This window comes from Trichogramma pretiosum, unplaced genomic scaffold (assembly GCF_000599845.2).
Source record: "Trichogramma pretiosum strain Unisexual culture from Peru unplaced genomic scaffold, Tpre_2.0 scaffold29, whole genome shotgun sequence".
Taxonomy (NCBI): domain Eukaryota; kingdom Metazoa; phylum Arthropoda; class Insecta; order Hymenoptera; family Trichogrammatidae; genus Trichogramma; species Trichogramma pretiosum.
The window spans coordinates 1,687,614-1,705,617 of NW_019641669.1; the positions used below are offsets into that span (position 1 = coordinate 1,687,614).

The 18,004-nt window shown below is 50.0% G+C and overlaps 1 protein-coding gene across 1 annotated transcript in view; it reads left to right on the forward strand.

Annotated features, from left to right (window-relative positions):
• Nucleotides 1-824: 824 nt before the first annotated feature.
• Nucleotides 825-18,004, forward strand: part of LOC106660025 (Down syndrome cell adhesion molecule-like protein Dscam2) — a 36,160-nt gene continuing 18,980 nt past the window's right edge. Inside the window, exons 1-7 of the mRNA XM_023460377.1 lie at nucleotides 825-1,171; nucleotides 11,713-12,063; nucleotides 12,961-13,390; nucleotides 13,655-13,816; nucleotides 15,159-15,587; nucleotides 17,039-17,190; nucleotides 17,698-17,970. Of these exons, the coding sequence (XP_023316145.1) occupies nucleotides 1,135-1,171; nucleotides 11,713-12,063; nucleotides 12,961-13,390; nucleotides 13,655-13,816; nucleotides 15,159-15,587; nucleotides 17,039-17,190; nucleotides 17,698-17,970 (1,834 nt within the window). The 5' untranslated portion in view covers nucleotides 825-1,134. The remainder of the gene's footprint in view (nucleotides 1,172-11,712; nucleotides 12,064-12,960; nucleotides 13,391-13,654; nucleotides 13,817-15,158; nucleotides 15,588-17,038; nucleotides 17,191-17,697; nucleotides 17,971-18,004) is intronic.

An 18,004-nucleotide genomic window follows, 5' to 3' on the forward strand; every position in this document is an offset into this window, starting at 1 on the left:
AGAGAGAAATCGAGAAAACGATGGGAAGCTCGGATGAAATCAAAAGTTTTCCACTGGATTTATTAAAAGTTTCATTGAAAAATGCGAGAGATAGAGATATAGCCACGCGAGGCGAGGGTCTATAAGGTGGATGCGGAGAGCCGTTGCAGGTGGAAGTAGACTATACTACTACTAGCTAGTAGTAGTACTACTAGAGCCGCTGCTGCTACCACTACTACTATACAAGTTGGAGTGAGAGAGAGTCACTAACTGTTGCTGGACTACCTGCATGCACCTCTGTGTGAGTATACATGCACTACCCTATCTCCGTGAGAGAGAGAGAGAGAAAGAGACCCGCTTCTATATAGAATAAAGAAGCTATAACTGCCAAGCCGAGAAAGGAGAGTCACAGCAGCAGCAGCAGCAGCAGCAGCAGCCTCAGAGCTTTAGAGAGATGGCAAAGTGAGAGAGAGCCAGAGCGAGAGAGGAGAGAGCCCGGAGGTATACGAACGTTCGTTCGTTGCACCTGTCCGGGGGTGTGTAGCGTGGGCTATAGTATTATACGCGCAGCGGCGGATCGTGGGACGCGTGCGCGAGCATCGAGCCGATAAAGCAACGGCGGCGGCGGCGGCGGCGTTGGCTGTGCTGCTGCGGAGCTCTGGAGCTCAGTTTTCAGTTGCGGAGCCGGCGGCACACGGTGCTTTTGCCACCCCCTTTATACACGTATACACGAGATAGTAGAGCAGCAGGGATATTACAGTGCACCAAGACTACTCCTTATACATACATATACGTATAGAAACAGTGTGTGCTTGTTGTTATTGTTGTTGTTTCTGTTTGTTTTTTCGTTCCTCTCTCTCTCTCTCTCGACCTCGTTCGGACGGAGGGAGAGTAGAATAATGTCGTTTCCGAGTGCAGTATGAAGAAAGGTAAAAGAAAAAACAAGATGTAATTGATAAAGTGTAAGAGAAGCAGAAGCAGCTGGCTATAGAGAGGATCGTGTAGCGCAGTCGAAGCACGAGAGACCTCGATGTGCCGACGGCTGCGCGTGGTGCTGCCAGCCGTCTTTGTAGCAAGAGGACCATCAGCGCGTCAGTTAGAGGCGCTGAAGGAGATTGATAAGCTCGAGACAAGCCGAGATAAGAGAGAAGCATCATGCTGACCAACGGCCACACGACCCTCCTCGCAACTGGTAACGTATTGTTATTATTATTGTATTAATTAAGACATCGCATTGCGTACACGTTGTAATACATCTTGATAATAATTTACGTGCGTGATTATACGATAGAAGACGTATCGTGCATTTACTCGAGTTAGACACACGTCGAACTCTCGTGAGTGAAGACCGCACACGCGAGCGCGAGAAACCGCGTCAAAGTTCGATAGTCGTCGTAGTGTGTATACATGTACAATATTCGTGCACGTTCACACGTAGCGCATCGATGAAAGAGAGAGAGGGTAGGGGGTAGGGAGAGTGAGTGGCACACTCGAGAGTATGCACATAACCCAATGTGCAAGCTCTCTCTCTCTCTCTCGCATCTCTCACACATCTATACCATATACAGCACGCGCGTTTACGTTTACCTACATAGGGTAGAGGAGGAGGAGGAGGAAACTATGCCTGCAAGTAGAGAGAGCGAGAGAAAGAGAGAGAAACGCGAGCTGCCTGTGAAAGCAGCTTCCGACGTACCTACGTACGGTTTACGTACGTACACAGACACACATACCCACAGATACATACGCACACGTGAGAGGGCAAACTTTTCGTCGCATATATAGTAGTCTCGGACGAGCTTTCACCGCATGCAAATATTTATCTGATCGACTATTCCAAGTTTACAATGCTGCCTAGAGCTATAAAATCAGATGCCGTGTTGCCAGGCTCTCTCTCTCTCTCTCTCACTCTCTGCCGCCTGTCTGCCTGCCATGCCTCCTGCATATACCTATGTATAATATCCTGCTGTATATAGGAGGATGTAGGTACGTGTAACTATGCGCTTCTTGACACATGCACATGTTCTCTCTCGCGCGCGCTTCTCTCCACCTTCCCTCTATCGATATTTTCGAAGAGATATTCGAGCGCGCGCGACAGAGAGAGAGCAAAGTCTCTGAAAGCTCTCTCCCCCGGCGCCCACGGACGCGCAAGGAAGGAAAAACTCGATCTCGCGCGCGCGTCCCGAAAGGCAAAGCTCACGACGACGTGTTCCACATGCATAATAATATTTTCTCTCTCTTTCTCTCTCTCTCTCTCTCTCGACTCGATCGGATGAGAGATGCTCGCCGTGCGCTTGTGTATCGTTGGTAAATATGAATTCTAATTGGCCGCATTCATACACACTATACTCGTAAACAGTGAACATATTGTTCAGAATCTGTGGAGCAAGGAGAACTATGGGAGAGTGCAAAGCTCGAGGCGGACTTTGCGAAATCCGAGCTTGCACCCGTTTGTATATAATACGACGTGTATAACAGACGTCAAGAATTCGCAGCTATTCAATCGCTCGTATATACGAGGCACGAATAACTAGCCCCCGTTACTGGTGGAAGTTCACAAGAGAGAGAGAGAGAGAGAGAGAGAGAGAGTCGGGGTGCAAAAGAGCGCCTGGAATCCCATCCGAGTTATGCGAGACGCGCTGTTAGAAAAATCATTCGCCTCGTGGCATGCAAGCGCGCGAGCGAGCTTATAGGTATACAGCAATAGAGCGAGAAGCTGTCAATCGTATCGAGGAATTTCGCCGTTATACAGAAGAGCTGAGAGAGAGCAATGAAAAGAAAGAGGAGAGATTCTTAAAAATTGCAGTACGGCAGAAAACGATGCGTATACGACAGCATTTTTGATATAGCTGCTGAAAAGAGATAGCACGATATAGCTGCAAGGATGCACGAGAGAAAGAGAGACGGAAAAGAAATCTTTAAACGCCGCCTGAAAGATTAATTACGTGCAGCTTTCCTCCGCGCGTGTATGTCAGACCGGCATATATACGTGACTATGTGCGAGTATACACAGAGACGACGACGACGACGACGAGTGCAGAGCGCATATACGGTGTACAGAGAGTATACTTTTCGAAATATACGCCGCGTGTGATGCAGCCAGCCTAGCGGTACATACGCACATACACACACACACACACACACACACACACACATACATCACAATAATGACGATGATATATATGCATCTCTCTGTGAACCCAGCCACCCATCCAGCTCTCTCTCTCCTTTTGAAAGCTCGTGCTGCGCGCCCATCCCTCTCGCCGAGTCTGCACTGCACAGAGAGAGAGAGAAAAAAAAGTTGTACGCTTGCTGGGCGCTCGCTCGCGATTACCAGGCTCTCTCTCTCTTTTTCTCTCTTCTGCCTATTCATGAGACTGCGCAAATCCGCCTGCTGCTGCATTTTCCCAGACACTCGGCTGCTGCGCGTGGATGGTGCAATGTATATACGTACACACAGCCGTGACGTTTCTTCTTTCCATTCCCTTTATCGTCGTCGTCGTCGTCGTCGACGGTGTAATCGCAGTCGCTTCTTCTTCGTTCTTCGTCGTCGTCGTCGTCGTCTTATTTTCCTTCTTGACGAAAAAATTCCCCCGGAAAGCTTACCCTTGCGACGTGGATAGCAGCTGTAAGAAAGAGAGCGAGAAATAGTCGAGAGTAAATAGAAAAATACATACTCTCGCGCGCGCGCGATACGTGTGTATCACTTCCCCCAGCCCGTATACTGCTATATGCAGTGCAGTACAGGATTGTCGAATTTTACACGTGTATAGCATACACTCCGGTGCTTTTTTTCCAATTTAACGCAGTACTGAATTCAATTTGTATCCCAGTATATATATCGCGCAGTCTGCTGGTTGTTTTCTTTTTTTTTTTTTTTTTAAACTCATCGAGCTGGTACAGGGTTGCTACAGTTGCAACGAGCTGGTGCTGCTGCTGCTGTTACTGCACTTCCGGCTGCGCGCTTGCCTCCACTGACCCGAATAAACAGGGCCAAGTTAATCAAAAACAACGACGTGGACGCGCGCGCGGGGGCAAGAGTTTGGGTAGGGTAGGGGGGCTACGAGGGAGAGGATACGCGTCAGTAGCGCGACTACCTGTAAGCGTATATATACAGGGTATACCACGCACGGATGCTCTACGCTACTAGCTCTCATTGATCACGTTGTGTTCTCTCTCTTTCTCTCTCGTTCTCTGCTTCGTTCGCAGCTGCCCTACAACGAGAGTACATAGATGTATATATATATGGAGCAGGTCCAGCCGAGTTACACACTAGCTAGCGTGTGGCGATAACTACATTTGCCAGGGCTCGCTCGCGGGTGTGAGTGCGAGTACAGATGCTGCTGCTCATCCTGATCGACCAGCCTACATACCCGCTACAGCGTAGCCGTTGAAAAAGCGTAAATAGAAGATGAAAACGTCGATTAATGACTCTCACCTGGCGCTGCAACGCTTGTCCGCGCACGCGAGCTCTAAGCAATTGGCCCGCATGTGACCATGGCATGTGTGCATGGCGATCTCTTTCTCTCTGTCTCTCTCTCACTTCACTCACTCATTCGCTCGGTCGTATTTCCGTGCCCGAGCGCTAAATTGCGACGATCGTGCCTGCATATATGCAGCCTATCGGGAGAGAGAGAGAAGTACTTTAACGATTCCCATGTTTGCTATGACGTAGTTATAGGCGGCAGCGCGGCACAGATTGCGTCGCGTCGTCGTTATACGTGTTGTCGCCGCGCGCGTATGCCGCATACCAGGCCTATATAGCTACATCGTACCTATAGATATCGGAGCGCTCGCGTCTGTTACACGATTACGCGCGCGCGAAAAGGGTATAGCATATATAATAATATATAACGTGTAACACCAGTGCGCGTGTATATACGCGCTAACGAGCTAATTACTTTTCAACTGGGGCGCGCCGTCTGTGCACCCTATACGTACAACACCAGTTATGTGTCGAGCAGCTCTCTGCACTGCTACCGCTGCTACCGCTGCTATGTATTTGTATTTCTACATGATATGTATTTCTCTCTCACTCGCACACATGTAGTAGCGCATTAAAGTTGCGGGAGGGGCATGGTGTGCGCGGCTGCGGCAGCAGCTACTGCATATAAAATGAATTTTCACATCCGATACATTGAATGCAGTACTACTGGCACCAGCAGCGAGCGAGCGCGAGAGAGCGGCACTTTTATCCTCTCCCGAGAGTTAATGCATTTCGTTAGCTTCTATACCTACTGCTGCTGCTACTGCTACCCTTTCCTCTCTATGCAGTGCGCACTCACACTCGGGCACGCGCGGTATATTTCACCGATGCATTTTAAAATATGTGTAGTCGTCGTCAGCGTCGTCTCTAGTTTTAATTAAATTTCTCTCACTCGCTCTCACACCCCCTATCTACCCTCTCTCTCTCGCTCTTTTTTTTTTATATACACGTTGGAGTGAGAGAGTGCATATTTATTTATTCGCTGCGCAAACGAGTATATAGATATATTGCGCGTCAGTTTTTTGCGCGAACGCAGCAAAGCTCGCGCGAGCCCTGATGAATGTTGATGTCGTAGCAGCAGCGGCAGCATATTATATATAACGCTGAATAATTTGAGATCAATTAGCGAGCGTATACGCTGCGCCCACGTATATATTTTTCCCCTTTTGTTTGACTTCGTCTCGTTAAATTCGATACTGTGTATATATATGTCGTATATGGCACCTACCTGCGCAGTACATGTACAACGTTTATATAAACACCTAGTAGTAATGCGATTCCTCGTTTGTCGCCCTGGAAAAAAAAAATAAAATAAAAAAAATGCATCGTATCCAAATACAAACGCGGGTGCATTCCCTCACAGTGAAGAGGCCATCGGCACAGGTAGGTCTTTATGTATGCACAAATTCAAAGGTATCGCTCTTACTTACGCAGCGGCGAGCAAAAGCTCCTTGACGAGAACCTCGAGAACGAGCTATACCTATACCTAAAAGTATGTAGAGAGAGTCCAGTAGTGCACGCGGGGGAGGGAGCGAGGAGATATTTTATATCCCGAGGCTCGAGCGTGCGGACACGATTACGACTCTTCTGCTTCTGCTGTTTCTTGCGCAGAAACTTTTCCTTTTTCTTCTACAACTCTCCGGGCTTCTTATTCTCGCTTCTTCTTCACAGCAGTCGAAAGTCAGGCTAGCTAACGCGTATAGCGCGAGAGAGAGAGAGAGAGAGAGAAAGAGAGAGTTGCTGGAAGGGCTGTTTAATTCTTAGGATAAATAGCTCTCGTCGGACTCTTTTCTCTTTCTCTCTCTCCTACTCTCTGTAGCTGACACAAGCAGGCAGCAGCAGCGAAATTGCATTGGCTCTCTGCTGGCATGATTATGAATTATATTCTCTTGAATATCTGATTAAAGTTACGATTTACAAAGAGCTTCATCATCATCATCAGCGACGGCAGAGGCAGCGCTACACTGCCAACGCTTTGGCCCATTGAATTTAGCATATTATTGCGTTTCTCAAACGTACTCTCTCTCTCTGTGCGAGGCAAAAAAAAGGAAAAAAAGGAAAAAAAAGAAAAACGATAATAACATCCGCCTAGTTCTTGTTTCGGTGCAATCTCATTTCTCTCTCTCTCTCTTGCAAAGATGAGTAAGCGCGTTGCACCGTCGCTGCTGTTGCACGATATATACGTATAACGAAGTGAAAAGACAGAAAAGGAAGCTTCGCTTTGAAAAACGGTAGCGAGGGCCTGCTGCCGCAGCGCCACAGAGAAAAGCAAAAACGACTAAAAAAAAAAGAAGAAGGAGGAAAAAAAGTCATCGAGGGGGGGAAAGAGGGGAGAAAAGACTTTGTGACAATTTGTTCGTTTCAACTGCACCTATTGCTACTGCACATCGCGATGTAAGTGAAGAGTTGCTGCGCGCACCCGCCCTCCCGAGCATCGAGTAAGCTCTATATACTCTCGTGCTTGCAGCGCTCGCTTACTATCTGTTGCAGCTGTACCTATGTTGTATACCCGACTAGCGAGTAATTTAAAGAAGATTTCGAAGTGTATGATGAGGGAGAGCTTGTGAGTGACTTTGCCGATGCCACACACGTACATTTACACACACACACACACACACACACACACACACACATGCGAGGCTGCTTTCTCTTTCAGTAGCGTTATATTAACGAGGAAGAGAGGAAGCAGAGGCAGAGAGAGAGAAAGAGAGAGAGAGAGAGAGATAGATGTGTGCATGAACGCTCTCATACGCGTATTGGATCCTCTCATTTATGAGCTTGTACCTATATAATAACCAGAATGTACCCAGGGCCGGATTGGCTCATGCTGCAGTGGTCTACACACTCAACCGTGTGAGCGGTATATACCTATCGGGCGTATAGATATAGCTATAGTTACAAGAGAGCAGGTATTATATGCCATGTCGAGCGCTCGATTAATTCGACGCGATACGTTCGAGCTTGACTTTCTGTCTCTCTCTCTCTCTCTCTCTCTGCATGCTCTGCGTGATACTGCAACAGTGCAATGTATATAGATCTACGCCAACGATGTACAATAGTGTCGCGCAGCTGATCCCACCACCACAGCCTAGCCCTGCTACAATATGCACACAGAGGACGTTATATATTTCACATCTGGTATAAAGCTTCATGCTTCATTAGCTCGTCGCGCCGCGTGCCGCAGTGAAAGTAATATATTCGCCTGGATATAGGTATACATACAAAACTCACACCACCTCGCGCCACCTGTATAGGCCTAGGCCAGCTCGGTGCAGTGTCGGGTGCGCGCCCATGGCGAATATTATACCAGCACGGCCACCGCCGCTACGGATTTTTTGACTATTACCTGCCTCCATGCCTCCCATAATAAATATGTAGCACGAGAGCGAGTCGTCGGACTCGAATAGACAACGAGTAATGACTAGCTGCGCCGACTTTACTCTCGACGACGAGCCGGCTTCATCTTTGTTTTATATGCTCGCGTGAGCGCCGAGCATAATGAGGGATAGCTCCGCCGTGTACCCAGCGTCGTCGTCGTCTTGGCTCGCGATGAAAGGACGAATCTCTCTCTTTCTCTCTCTCAGCACACAAAGCATAGAGCTACTGCTATAAGACTGGTTTGATGGCACAACTACGCGAGCCAGGGGAGGGTCGGAGGAGTTGCTGTACTGCCCGTGTGCATCGTCGAGCTGTGTAGACATATCTCTAAAGCGAAGAAAGACCATAAAGCGAGCATCGTTGGAGGCTGCGGTAGAATTGCTTTGCGCCACTGGCACGGCCGGTCTCTTCTCCCCCACGTACTCCTCCCGCCTTTTGGCCCACGCTCGCTCGCTAGCTCACTCTCGTTCCTCGGCAACAGCTACACAGTCCACGAGCTGTGCTGCACAGAGTCGCAAGCAAGGCAGATAGGTAGGCAGGCAGGCAGGCAGGCAGGCATGCCTCGAGAGATTACTGCTAAATTTTTCGCCTCTAGCTCCTCTTATAAACCCCACCCCTTCAGCTGCTGCTGCTGCACAGCTTTTCTCTCTGCAGCAGCAGTAGCAGCATAGTCGCTCGCTCGCGCGCGCGGAGAGGTACAATGACCCCCCGAGGCGCGGCTCTCTTGAGTGCTTCTTCTTCTTCTTTTGCTGCTGCTGCTGCTGCTACTGCTGCTCGGCTTCTTCTTACTTGCGGGCGGGTGGGGCTGCTACAGCTACTGCTACTGCTGCTGTTCGTGCTCTCGTATATACTGCGCATTGAAAGTAAAGCTCACCCTAGCGCCGTCGTCGTCGTCGTCGTCATCTTCGTAGTCCTCTTCCCCGACGAGACTCGGCTCGTTTCTTCTCCTTGGCTGAGCGAATAATTTTCACGAATAATACGTATGTGCTTCTACTGCTGCACGATCAGTAACAAAGTCCCTAATTGTCTCTTGAAAGCCGATGATCAAAAGTATAGGTGGGCGACGTCGAGTCTACGTCAGCTCGCGCATTTATAATCGGGGGGCGCTTTGCGTCTTCCGAGATCGATTTTGCCCTTTTCTTTTCATACGTATAATATATTATACGATCAGACGCAGTGCATAGCCGCCCACACTGAAAAATTGCATTTTACGCGTACTCGAGAGGCCACTACAAACGACGCTACGGCGACGACGACTCGGAGCTTTAGTATACGCGACTCCTGAAAGTCGTTGACTGCAGCACAGGCAGCAGCAGCAGCAGCAGTAGCAATGGCAGTGGCAGTACATATATACATCGAGGTGTTTACACAGGACCAGAGAGGCTTTGCTTGGACATCAGACGTTCGTAGGGGCTGCTGTAGACCCTCCTATGTATAACACAGAGCTGCTGCCCGCACACACACACACACACACTGCAGGAGGGCATGCAGCAGTACTGTCCAAGTCTTTTTACGTTTTCTCTCTTGTATCTGTCGTGCGCAAAGGAATAATACTGCAGCAGCCAGCGACAGTGGCACGAAATAAACAGTGAGACACGGTATATGTATGTAGCCTAGCACAGAGAGAGGCCACGTCGAGTCGCACGTACGGGCGCGCCACGAGTATACGGTCATATAATACCCATGCACATACACACACACACACACATACAATGTATATCTGTCTCTCTGCGTATATATGTACGGCTTTGAATAATGTAGACGGGCGAGATGAAGACGCATTCAGAATAAGAGAAAGAGACGTCTGCCAGCTAGCGCCGCTCGTATTCTCGTTTGCTCTCTTTGAAGATTGATTTTCTTGCAACTGCACCGAACAGGCTGCAGAAAGACAGAGAGAGAGAGAGAGAGAGAGAGAGAGGCAAAGGAGGAGAAGACCAGTTCATTTGCACACGAGCTCTTATCTAATCGCTATAACTTTCCAATCATATTCCGAGCGCAGCAGCAGCAGAGTCAGTCGGCGGAGCATTGCTCCGAAGACGACGTTGTATCCCTGAGATTTCAACAACGGTATACAGCGAGTGAGTGAGAAAGAGAGAGAGGAAGGCATATATAGAGTCTCAAGACTCTTGACAGCTTCGACGCGCTTAAATTAACCTTCAATTTATCGCAAGCTCGACTCTCCTTCTCTCTCGCTTCGGCAGCTCCTTGCAAGCGTGTCTCTCTCTCTCTCTCTCTCTCTCTCTTTCTTTCTCCATGTTATATAGAGCTTGTGTTTTGCATTTCTCAGCGAGGCCATTGACTTGCCAATCCGTATCTATCTATGCCGCCGCTGCTGCTGCTGTTGTGCCTGCGGTATGCGCGCCTTTTCTCATTATATACACGTTGCTGGATACACATTGGGAATCGCTCCGAGGAAGCCTCGAGCCTTCGTGCATGTGTATATAGATATATATACGTTATACGTACGTACATGTATATATGAGAGATCGATATCGCGCGAGAGAGCGAGAGATGGAGCATGCCGAGTGACAGATCGTTGAACTCTGTCTCTCTGTCGCGCCTGCCTCGCGACGTTGCAGCGCAGTGGTAATATATAGCCAACGAGACATTCCCTCACATATCCATACACTGCCTGCACTTTCCAAAATAGCTGCGCCGACTATCGCGTGTCGTATTATATATAGCTATGCACAGAATGGCATGTAACCACTTGCGGCTCTTTCTCTCCTCTCTCTCTCTCTCTTTTCAACCCATGCCGAGCGATTGCAAGCTCTCGCTCGAGTCGGGGGGCTATAATAAGCCTCTTAACGAGCGAATTGCGAAACTTTTGATCCTTTCGCGATGCGCCCCGCCACACTGGCGGCGCCTGCTGGATGCGTCTGGCTGCAGGCAGCAGCAGGAGGCAACAGCCCCGCGAGGATCAGAAGCCACGTCGTCGTCGTCGTTGTTGAGCGATGCATTCCCCGCGCCGCTTTTGTTTACTACGCGAGGATCATTTTTGAAAATTTTTAGTAATGAAGAGAGACGCTTATACGCTACGTGTAGCGGTGCAAAGCCTTTTGACGCGTGCTGGATTTATTCATAAAATATTATGTACTCGCTTGTATATATATTATGCGGAGTAAGTTTTTGAGCGAGGAGGGGGGGCCTGGGCGAAAGAGATGCAACGGAAAACAAATATTAGCGCGAGCGTCAGCAAAAGTAATAGGAAAAGTTGTCGATTTATCCCTCCGCGCAGCTCTCGCGAACTCCGAGGCGCAATTTATTCCCGCGTTCGGCGGGGCCTAGAGCTCTGTATAGTCTGTTTATGTATATAGATCGTACACCAGCGAGCAGCGGCAACCTCGCTGGAAATAAGAATACAAGACGAGAATACACACGAAGAGTAAGCGAGAGAGAGAGAAAGAGTACATAAGCTCCCCACGACACAGTAAATCTCCCTCCTGCCTTCGTGTATATAAGTTGGCAAGTTTTTCAAACAGCCCGAGGCCGATAAAGTTTTGTCGCTCCGGTCCTCTCTCTCTCTCTATCGCAAGCACAGCACAGCAGACTTGTTGCCCGCGTCTCCGCGGTAGTATACTACCTTTACCCACCCAGCACACATACAGCATACACGCATATACGTGGGTAGAGCCACTAGGTAAGCCTGTAAGCATTCGCCATACATATAGCGGGGACTTGGAAAATTTCGTTTAGCCGCCGTCGTCGTGTTGTAACTTGTTGCATTATGCTCGAGCGAGCTCCAGCCTCGTGCGCACACACGCAACACCCCTGCAACTATTGAAAACTCAATTCGCTCCAAATACCTTCTCTATAATGTTGGTATCTGAGTCAAGCTGTATCGTCATCGTAATTGTTTCGTTGTTACACAGGCGTACTGCTGCTGATCATCGCGAGCTGCAGCCGAGGCTTCGACGCGCACCAGCGCGGCCCGAGCTTCCTCATCGAGCCAGCCTCGAGGGTCGAGTTCTCGAATTCGAGCGGCGCCTGGCTGGACTGCGCCGCCACCGGCAGTCCGCCGCCCAACGTCGACTGGTCGACGGCCGACGGTCTGCCGGCCCTCGAGGTGCCCGGCATCCGACGCCTCCTCAAGAACGGCACCCTCGTGCTGCTGCCCTTCCCAGCCTCGGCCTACAGGCAGGATGTGCACAGCGCCACCTACCGATGCGTCGCCAGCAACTCCGTGGGCCGAGTGCTCAGCCGCGACGTCCAGGTTCGAGCTGGTGAGTACACATTATTTTACCATATCTCATACGATTCGAAAGACGGAAGAAATGAAAAAAGTTCGGGAAACATTTTTTGAGCTCGAGGATCGATTTCCGTGTAAGCGCGTTTGACCGCGTGCAGAGGAATCAATTTGCTTTTCCTTACCACGAGAAACGCAAATTCAATCTCGCGTTCGAGTCGAGAGCTAGATACGTGTCGTAGTACAGCAGTTCGAGCTGTGGATGGAAGCGAACGAAGAAGCAAAGAGAAAAAAAAGGAACGACCCGTAAAAGAATCATTGACTCGTGCGATTACTGACGCTACGTTCGGGTTTTTCGCAACGACGGAGAAGAAGAAGTAGAAAGGGAGAAAAAACTGAGGGCGCTGTAGCTGCAGTAGCAGCTGCAATGAAAAAAAGAGGGATAAAAAACTAGGCGAGAAAATCAATCGAGAATTTGCGGGACGACGACGACGACGTTGACTACGACGATGGAGCGGCCTGCGACGCGGTGCGCGTTTTGCTGCTCTCGCTCCGGACAAGCAGAGTGTATAAAAAAGTTGGCGACGTTGGCGCTTTTTTATTTTTCCTTCGAACTCTACTGCTGCTGCTGCTGCACGAGAGAGTCGCGCTAATGAACGGTATGAATACGGAAAAGAACTTCGGGACCCTAGCGGGTAGCAGCAGTGAGCAAACATCGCGCGATCCGAAGAACTCGAGCGCGAGAGTCGTATAATATTGCATAAAAGAGTTGCGGAGGAGCTCGAGGGAGCTCGCAGCGCAGCGAAAAAAGTTGCTTTTATAAGTTGGACGTGCCGTCGCGGTGGCATACCCGCAGCCGCGATCATACAAATGTAGAGAAAATGCGATATCTAAAATGTCATTTGTTCTTTTTACTTCTCTTCTCTTTCTATAGTCGTGGCCCAAGCGTACAAAGTGGAGGTCGAGGTGATCGGAGGTGCCTCGCGCGGCTGCACGGCCGTGCTCAGGTGCGTCGTGCCGAGCTTCGTCCGCGATCTCGTGAAGGTGGTCAGCTGGCTGCAGGAGCCGGCCTTCTACATCTATCCGTCGCTGCAGGGCGACGGCAAGTTCCATCTGCTGCCCACGGGCGAGCTCCTGGTGCACGGCCTGGAGTTCGCCGACCAGGTGCCGGGCTATCGCTGCCGCACCATGCACAGGCTGACGCACCAAGTGGTGGTGAGCTCGGTCGCCAACGTGAGGATAGCCGATCATCGGGGTGTGATGCCGCCCATCATACTGGATCACTCGGAGAACGTCTACGTAGGCCAGGACGAGTCTACGTCGCTCGTCTGTGTGGCTCAGGCCTGTCCCACGCCCGAGTACAGGTACGTACTATATGTGACTACGTTCTTTGTTGTAGTTTCGCGCGATCGGAGGATATAACGTACACAACATCAACGACTGTCCGTGACACGCTTTCGTCGATATATTCTATATGTATATTGACCGGGCGCTCTTCTCTATCCATAAATACCAACAGCAGCCTCTCTGTCGCGAGCATGTCAAAGCTATTTGCTCTCGGCGCTTCGGCGTCACACACGTGACCTACATTTATCAATGATGGATTTCTGTGCACGCCTGTGTTACAGATGGTACGCTCAAACGGGAGCCGAGCCGATGCTGGTGTTGCCCGGGCCTAGGACGAGACTGTTGGGACCGGTGCTGGCCATCGAAGCGGTCACCCTCGAGGACAGCGGCGTCTATCGTTGCGCCTCGTCCAATCCCGGCGGCGAGGCCAGCGCCGAAGTCAGGTGAGTGACGTTCATATTATTTTTTTTTCGTTTGTTTGTCGTTCGCGTACTATATCGTGTGGTGCACTCGACGGGGGTGAGCTGAGTTCAAGTGGGGGGAGCGCAAAAGCTTCCTGAAAGTAGATACGTCCATCATCATCGTTCAGAGCGTTGACTGAAATCGAGAGAGTAAAAAGAGAGAGAGAGAGAAGCGAAATGTGCGTGGTATACAATCTGCCGTTGAGATATGTACGGCGCGCTGCTGCTATTACTACTACTATTGCTGCTGCTGCTGACGAGCCATTGAGCTTGCACGTCTGACCGTACGCGCTGCGCTACTACTGCGGAAGAGCTGAACCATACCGTGGCGGAGAGATATAGAGTAGAGAGAAGCAAGCGCGCGCGCGCGTCTCATCGATCTTGACCGCGCGTAGCTCTCTCTCCTCTCTCGTATATATATGCGGGAAGTCGGTATGTGCACGTACCTATAGTATATATCTTCTACTACTATGTATAAATCGACTCGAATTGCGGAGAAAATCTTTGCGGAGAAAAAGAAGGGCTGTCTTGTATCTATATGTTAAGCGAGTGCGGTATAGGTATAACCATACTCTCGGCGCTGCACACGCGGACGACGATCGAGAGCTATCTCTCTTAGCTCTCTCGCAAAAGGTGTACCACCAGGCTTGTAAGTGTATAGCTATGTAGCCGAGCAACAATAAAAAGGAGAAATTCATTTCTCTCTTTTCCCATACTCGAAGCTCTGCAGCTAGCTCGGCGCACACTTGCCTGCTGTACGAGTACGTTCCCGAAGTTGAAAAACGCAAGTATTCTGTTTCGCGTGTGCACGAGCCGTGAAAAATATGACGTTCATTTTACGTTCAACGGGCGCCGCACTGCTGCTGCTGCTGCTTGGGCGCGGCGTCGGCTTCTCTCTCGCTCGTTCCTGCTTCATCCCCGCTTTCGCGTAGCAGCAGCAGCAGCCTTTCTATTATATACGTGCAGCTCGCTGCGCCTTTTTCCCGAGCGCGCGCGCGATTTTTTTTTCGTGCAGCCGAGCGCAATTTCTCATCGTGCAGCGTGTGCAGCGCGCGCGCAATTTTACGTGGCAGCAGCCTGCCTGACTATGCTACGTCTATGGCAGCGCGTAGTTATACGGCACGAGCGAACGAGCGCACCCCGAGAATATAGCCGAGAAGAAAAGAAGGAGGAAACAAAAGACAAATGAAAAAGTGCGTGTGTACGAGCGCACCTTTGCCTATACGATGCTCCATAATACAGCAATGACGATGTTCGCCATATATATCTCTTAGTATATTTATGGTGCACCGTATGACTCGGTGTTATTCTGTCCACGTCGTAGGTTGGTCGTCACGGCACCCCTGCACGTCGAGGTGTCGCCGGCGCTGCTGAGCGTGCACCTCGGCGGCAGCGCCGAGTTCCGCTGCGAGATCGGCTCGCATCCCCAGGCGGGCCCGCACTTCGTCACCTGGTACAAGGACGGCAGACAGCTGCCCGGCACCGGGCGTCAGAGCGAGCTGCTGAGGATAAGCAGCATCGGCCGCGAGGACCGGGGCATGTACCAGTGCATCGTGCGACGCTCCGAGGGCGACACGGCGCAGGCCGCCGCCGAGCTGCAGCTGGGCGACGCCCCGCCCGTCTTTCTCTACTCGTTCATCGAGCAAACCTTGCAGCCCGGGCCCGCGGTCTCGCTCAAGTGCTCCGCCGCGGGCAATCCCACGCCCCAGATCACCTGGACCCTCGACGGATTTCCACTGCCCACGGTTGCCAGGTAAGTGCTGCTGCCCCCCGTAAATTTTTTAAGTTTATATAATGATCGTTATCTAGAGCGCGCGAATGTATTCGAAGAGATATAGTTTTTTTAATTTTTTTGGTACAAATAATCTTTCATAACGCGAGGAACGAGGTTCCAGGCATCTTGGTAAATAACGAATAATTAGATAAATATTAATTCGAGCATCAGAAATACGTATTGTTGTAAGTATTTTCTGAAGCTTAAGTCAGTCTCATTCTTACTAAGCGAAACATCATATAGTACTCAAGTTACTGCTAGATGGCGCATTAGCGAATTCTCAGAAGCCACAAGAGAAAAGGCAGAATTTTACTATATTTTTAATGCCGAAACGGGAGTATATTTTAATTTCGCATGTGTGCGTAAGTTGATACGGCCATTCGACTATGAGTTGAAGTTGTGTACACATAAATAACTACATCACCACTATCGGGTTGAATGAAAGTTAATCTCGATAAATGATAAAAAGCCATTCGCATTGTAGTTGGAAAATTGTCAGCTCTACGATGATTACGAGGAGCGTATACGTCGCAGCTTGCGTGGCATCATATGGCGCGCGTAACGCGCTCCTCGATATCGCACGTGATAGCGGGCCAGCTTTCTCTCTCGCGCGTCTATTTGTGCCACACAGACACACTCGCGCGTACATTATTTTGGTATACACTATGATGTAGTGGATGCCCTTACTCCTCCCCCTTGTCCGCCTCGGTGCTGGGGCTATTCGATTTTTTTCCCCGCTTTTTTTTTATCCCGCTAAAAGTTTTGAGGCTGCAAAAAGTTTGCTCGTATTAGCCTCGCCTGGGTGCGGCTAAAAAAGAAACAGCAAACACACACAGAGAACGCACGCACACACATAAGACACACACACAGATAAAGAGCAAGAGAGCGACGTAAAATGGACTGCTAAAACTGCTTTTAAAAGAAAGTACTCCCTTTATGCGCTCGAGTTTTTCCTCGGAAATTATGCATCGTTATAACTGTTGTAATAATAGAGCAGCTCTGCGCGAGTCTGAATTCTGCATGCCAGCTGCGCGCGTTCCCGGGGACTCGGGTGCGAGAGAAAGAGAGAGAGAGCTGGCAAAAAAAAAGTTTGCACGAGAAATGAAAAATTCGATGGAAAATTAAAGGCTGAGCAGTATATCGGATAGCGACAGGCGGCCGTGCGCGGGGCCGAGAGAGGTACCACTGTACACGTGCGATGCCTATATCTTTTGTTTGCTCGCGATGGCCTTTACTTTTTTTCCTTTTTTATTATCCTGCGGTCAGTCTCGATCTTTTTGATACTTTGCCAAAAAACAAACGGACGTACGTACGTACGTACAAAAAAAAAGAGGAAGAGCATCGCGTGTATAGGTATACGAGCTTTACAAGCACATATACCATACGTATAGGCTGTGTGTTAAAAAATTTGTCCGCTATGTTGGCTCTAGGTTCGTGATAGGCCAGTACGTGACGGTGCACGGCGACGTGATATCGCACGTGAACATCAGCCACGTGGTGGTAGAGGACGGCGGCGAGTACGCCTGCACGGCGGAGAATCGCGCCGGCAAGGTTAGCCACTCGGCCAGGCTCAACATCTATGGTAAATATTTTTCTTGCATTACTTACTTATACTTTATACTCGGTAGTGAAGCTAGAAGCCGAGTTGGAGAAAAGGACGAAGATGAATTTCTCTGGGTCAAAAGCGCGCGGAGCACATTTATATCAGAGAATGAATGACGGAGTTGGTGAGAGAGAGAGAGCTTTAAGCGGGATTGAGAATGAATATCAAAGTAAAGAAAAGCAACTTTTCACTTTCCAAGTTTATATAGAATATATGCGTGCTGGGGCTGTGCGCGCTCGGTAGCGCCTGGTCCCCGAGTGCGAGCTGAAAACTTGCTCATTCTCGTCGAGGGCTCATCTTCATTCTTGCGCGCGACGCATTATGAACATTTGATATTGCTCGGCAAAAGTTGCTCTTTCTCTCTCGCCAACTCGTTGCCTCTCCAGCTGTCAGGCAGCTCTCTCACGGACTGTCCCAGTTTTATATAACGTCAACGCTTCTCTCTCTCGAAAACTTTCACATTTCTCTCTCGTTCTCGGAGCGCAGGTCTACCGTACATAAGGCTGATCCCGAAAGTGACGGCCGTCGCGGGCGAGACGCTGCGCCTCAAGTGTCCCGTGGCAGGCTATCCCATCGAGGAGATCCGCTGGGAGCGGGCGGGCCGCGAGCTGCCCGACGATCTGCGCCAGAAGGTCCAGCCGGACGGCACCCTCGTCATATCGAGCGTCCAGAAGTCCGTCGACAGCGGCGTCTACACCTGCTGGGCCAAGAACAAGCAGGGCCACACGGCCCGTCGCAGCGGCGACGTCGCGGTAATCGGTGAGTCGACCGATCTGACTTTTTACACGTAGTG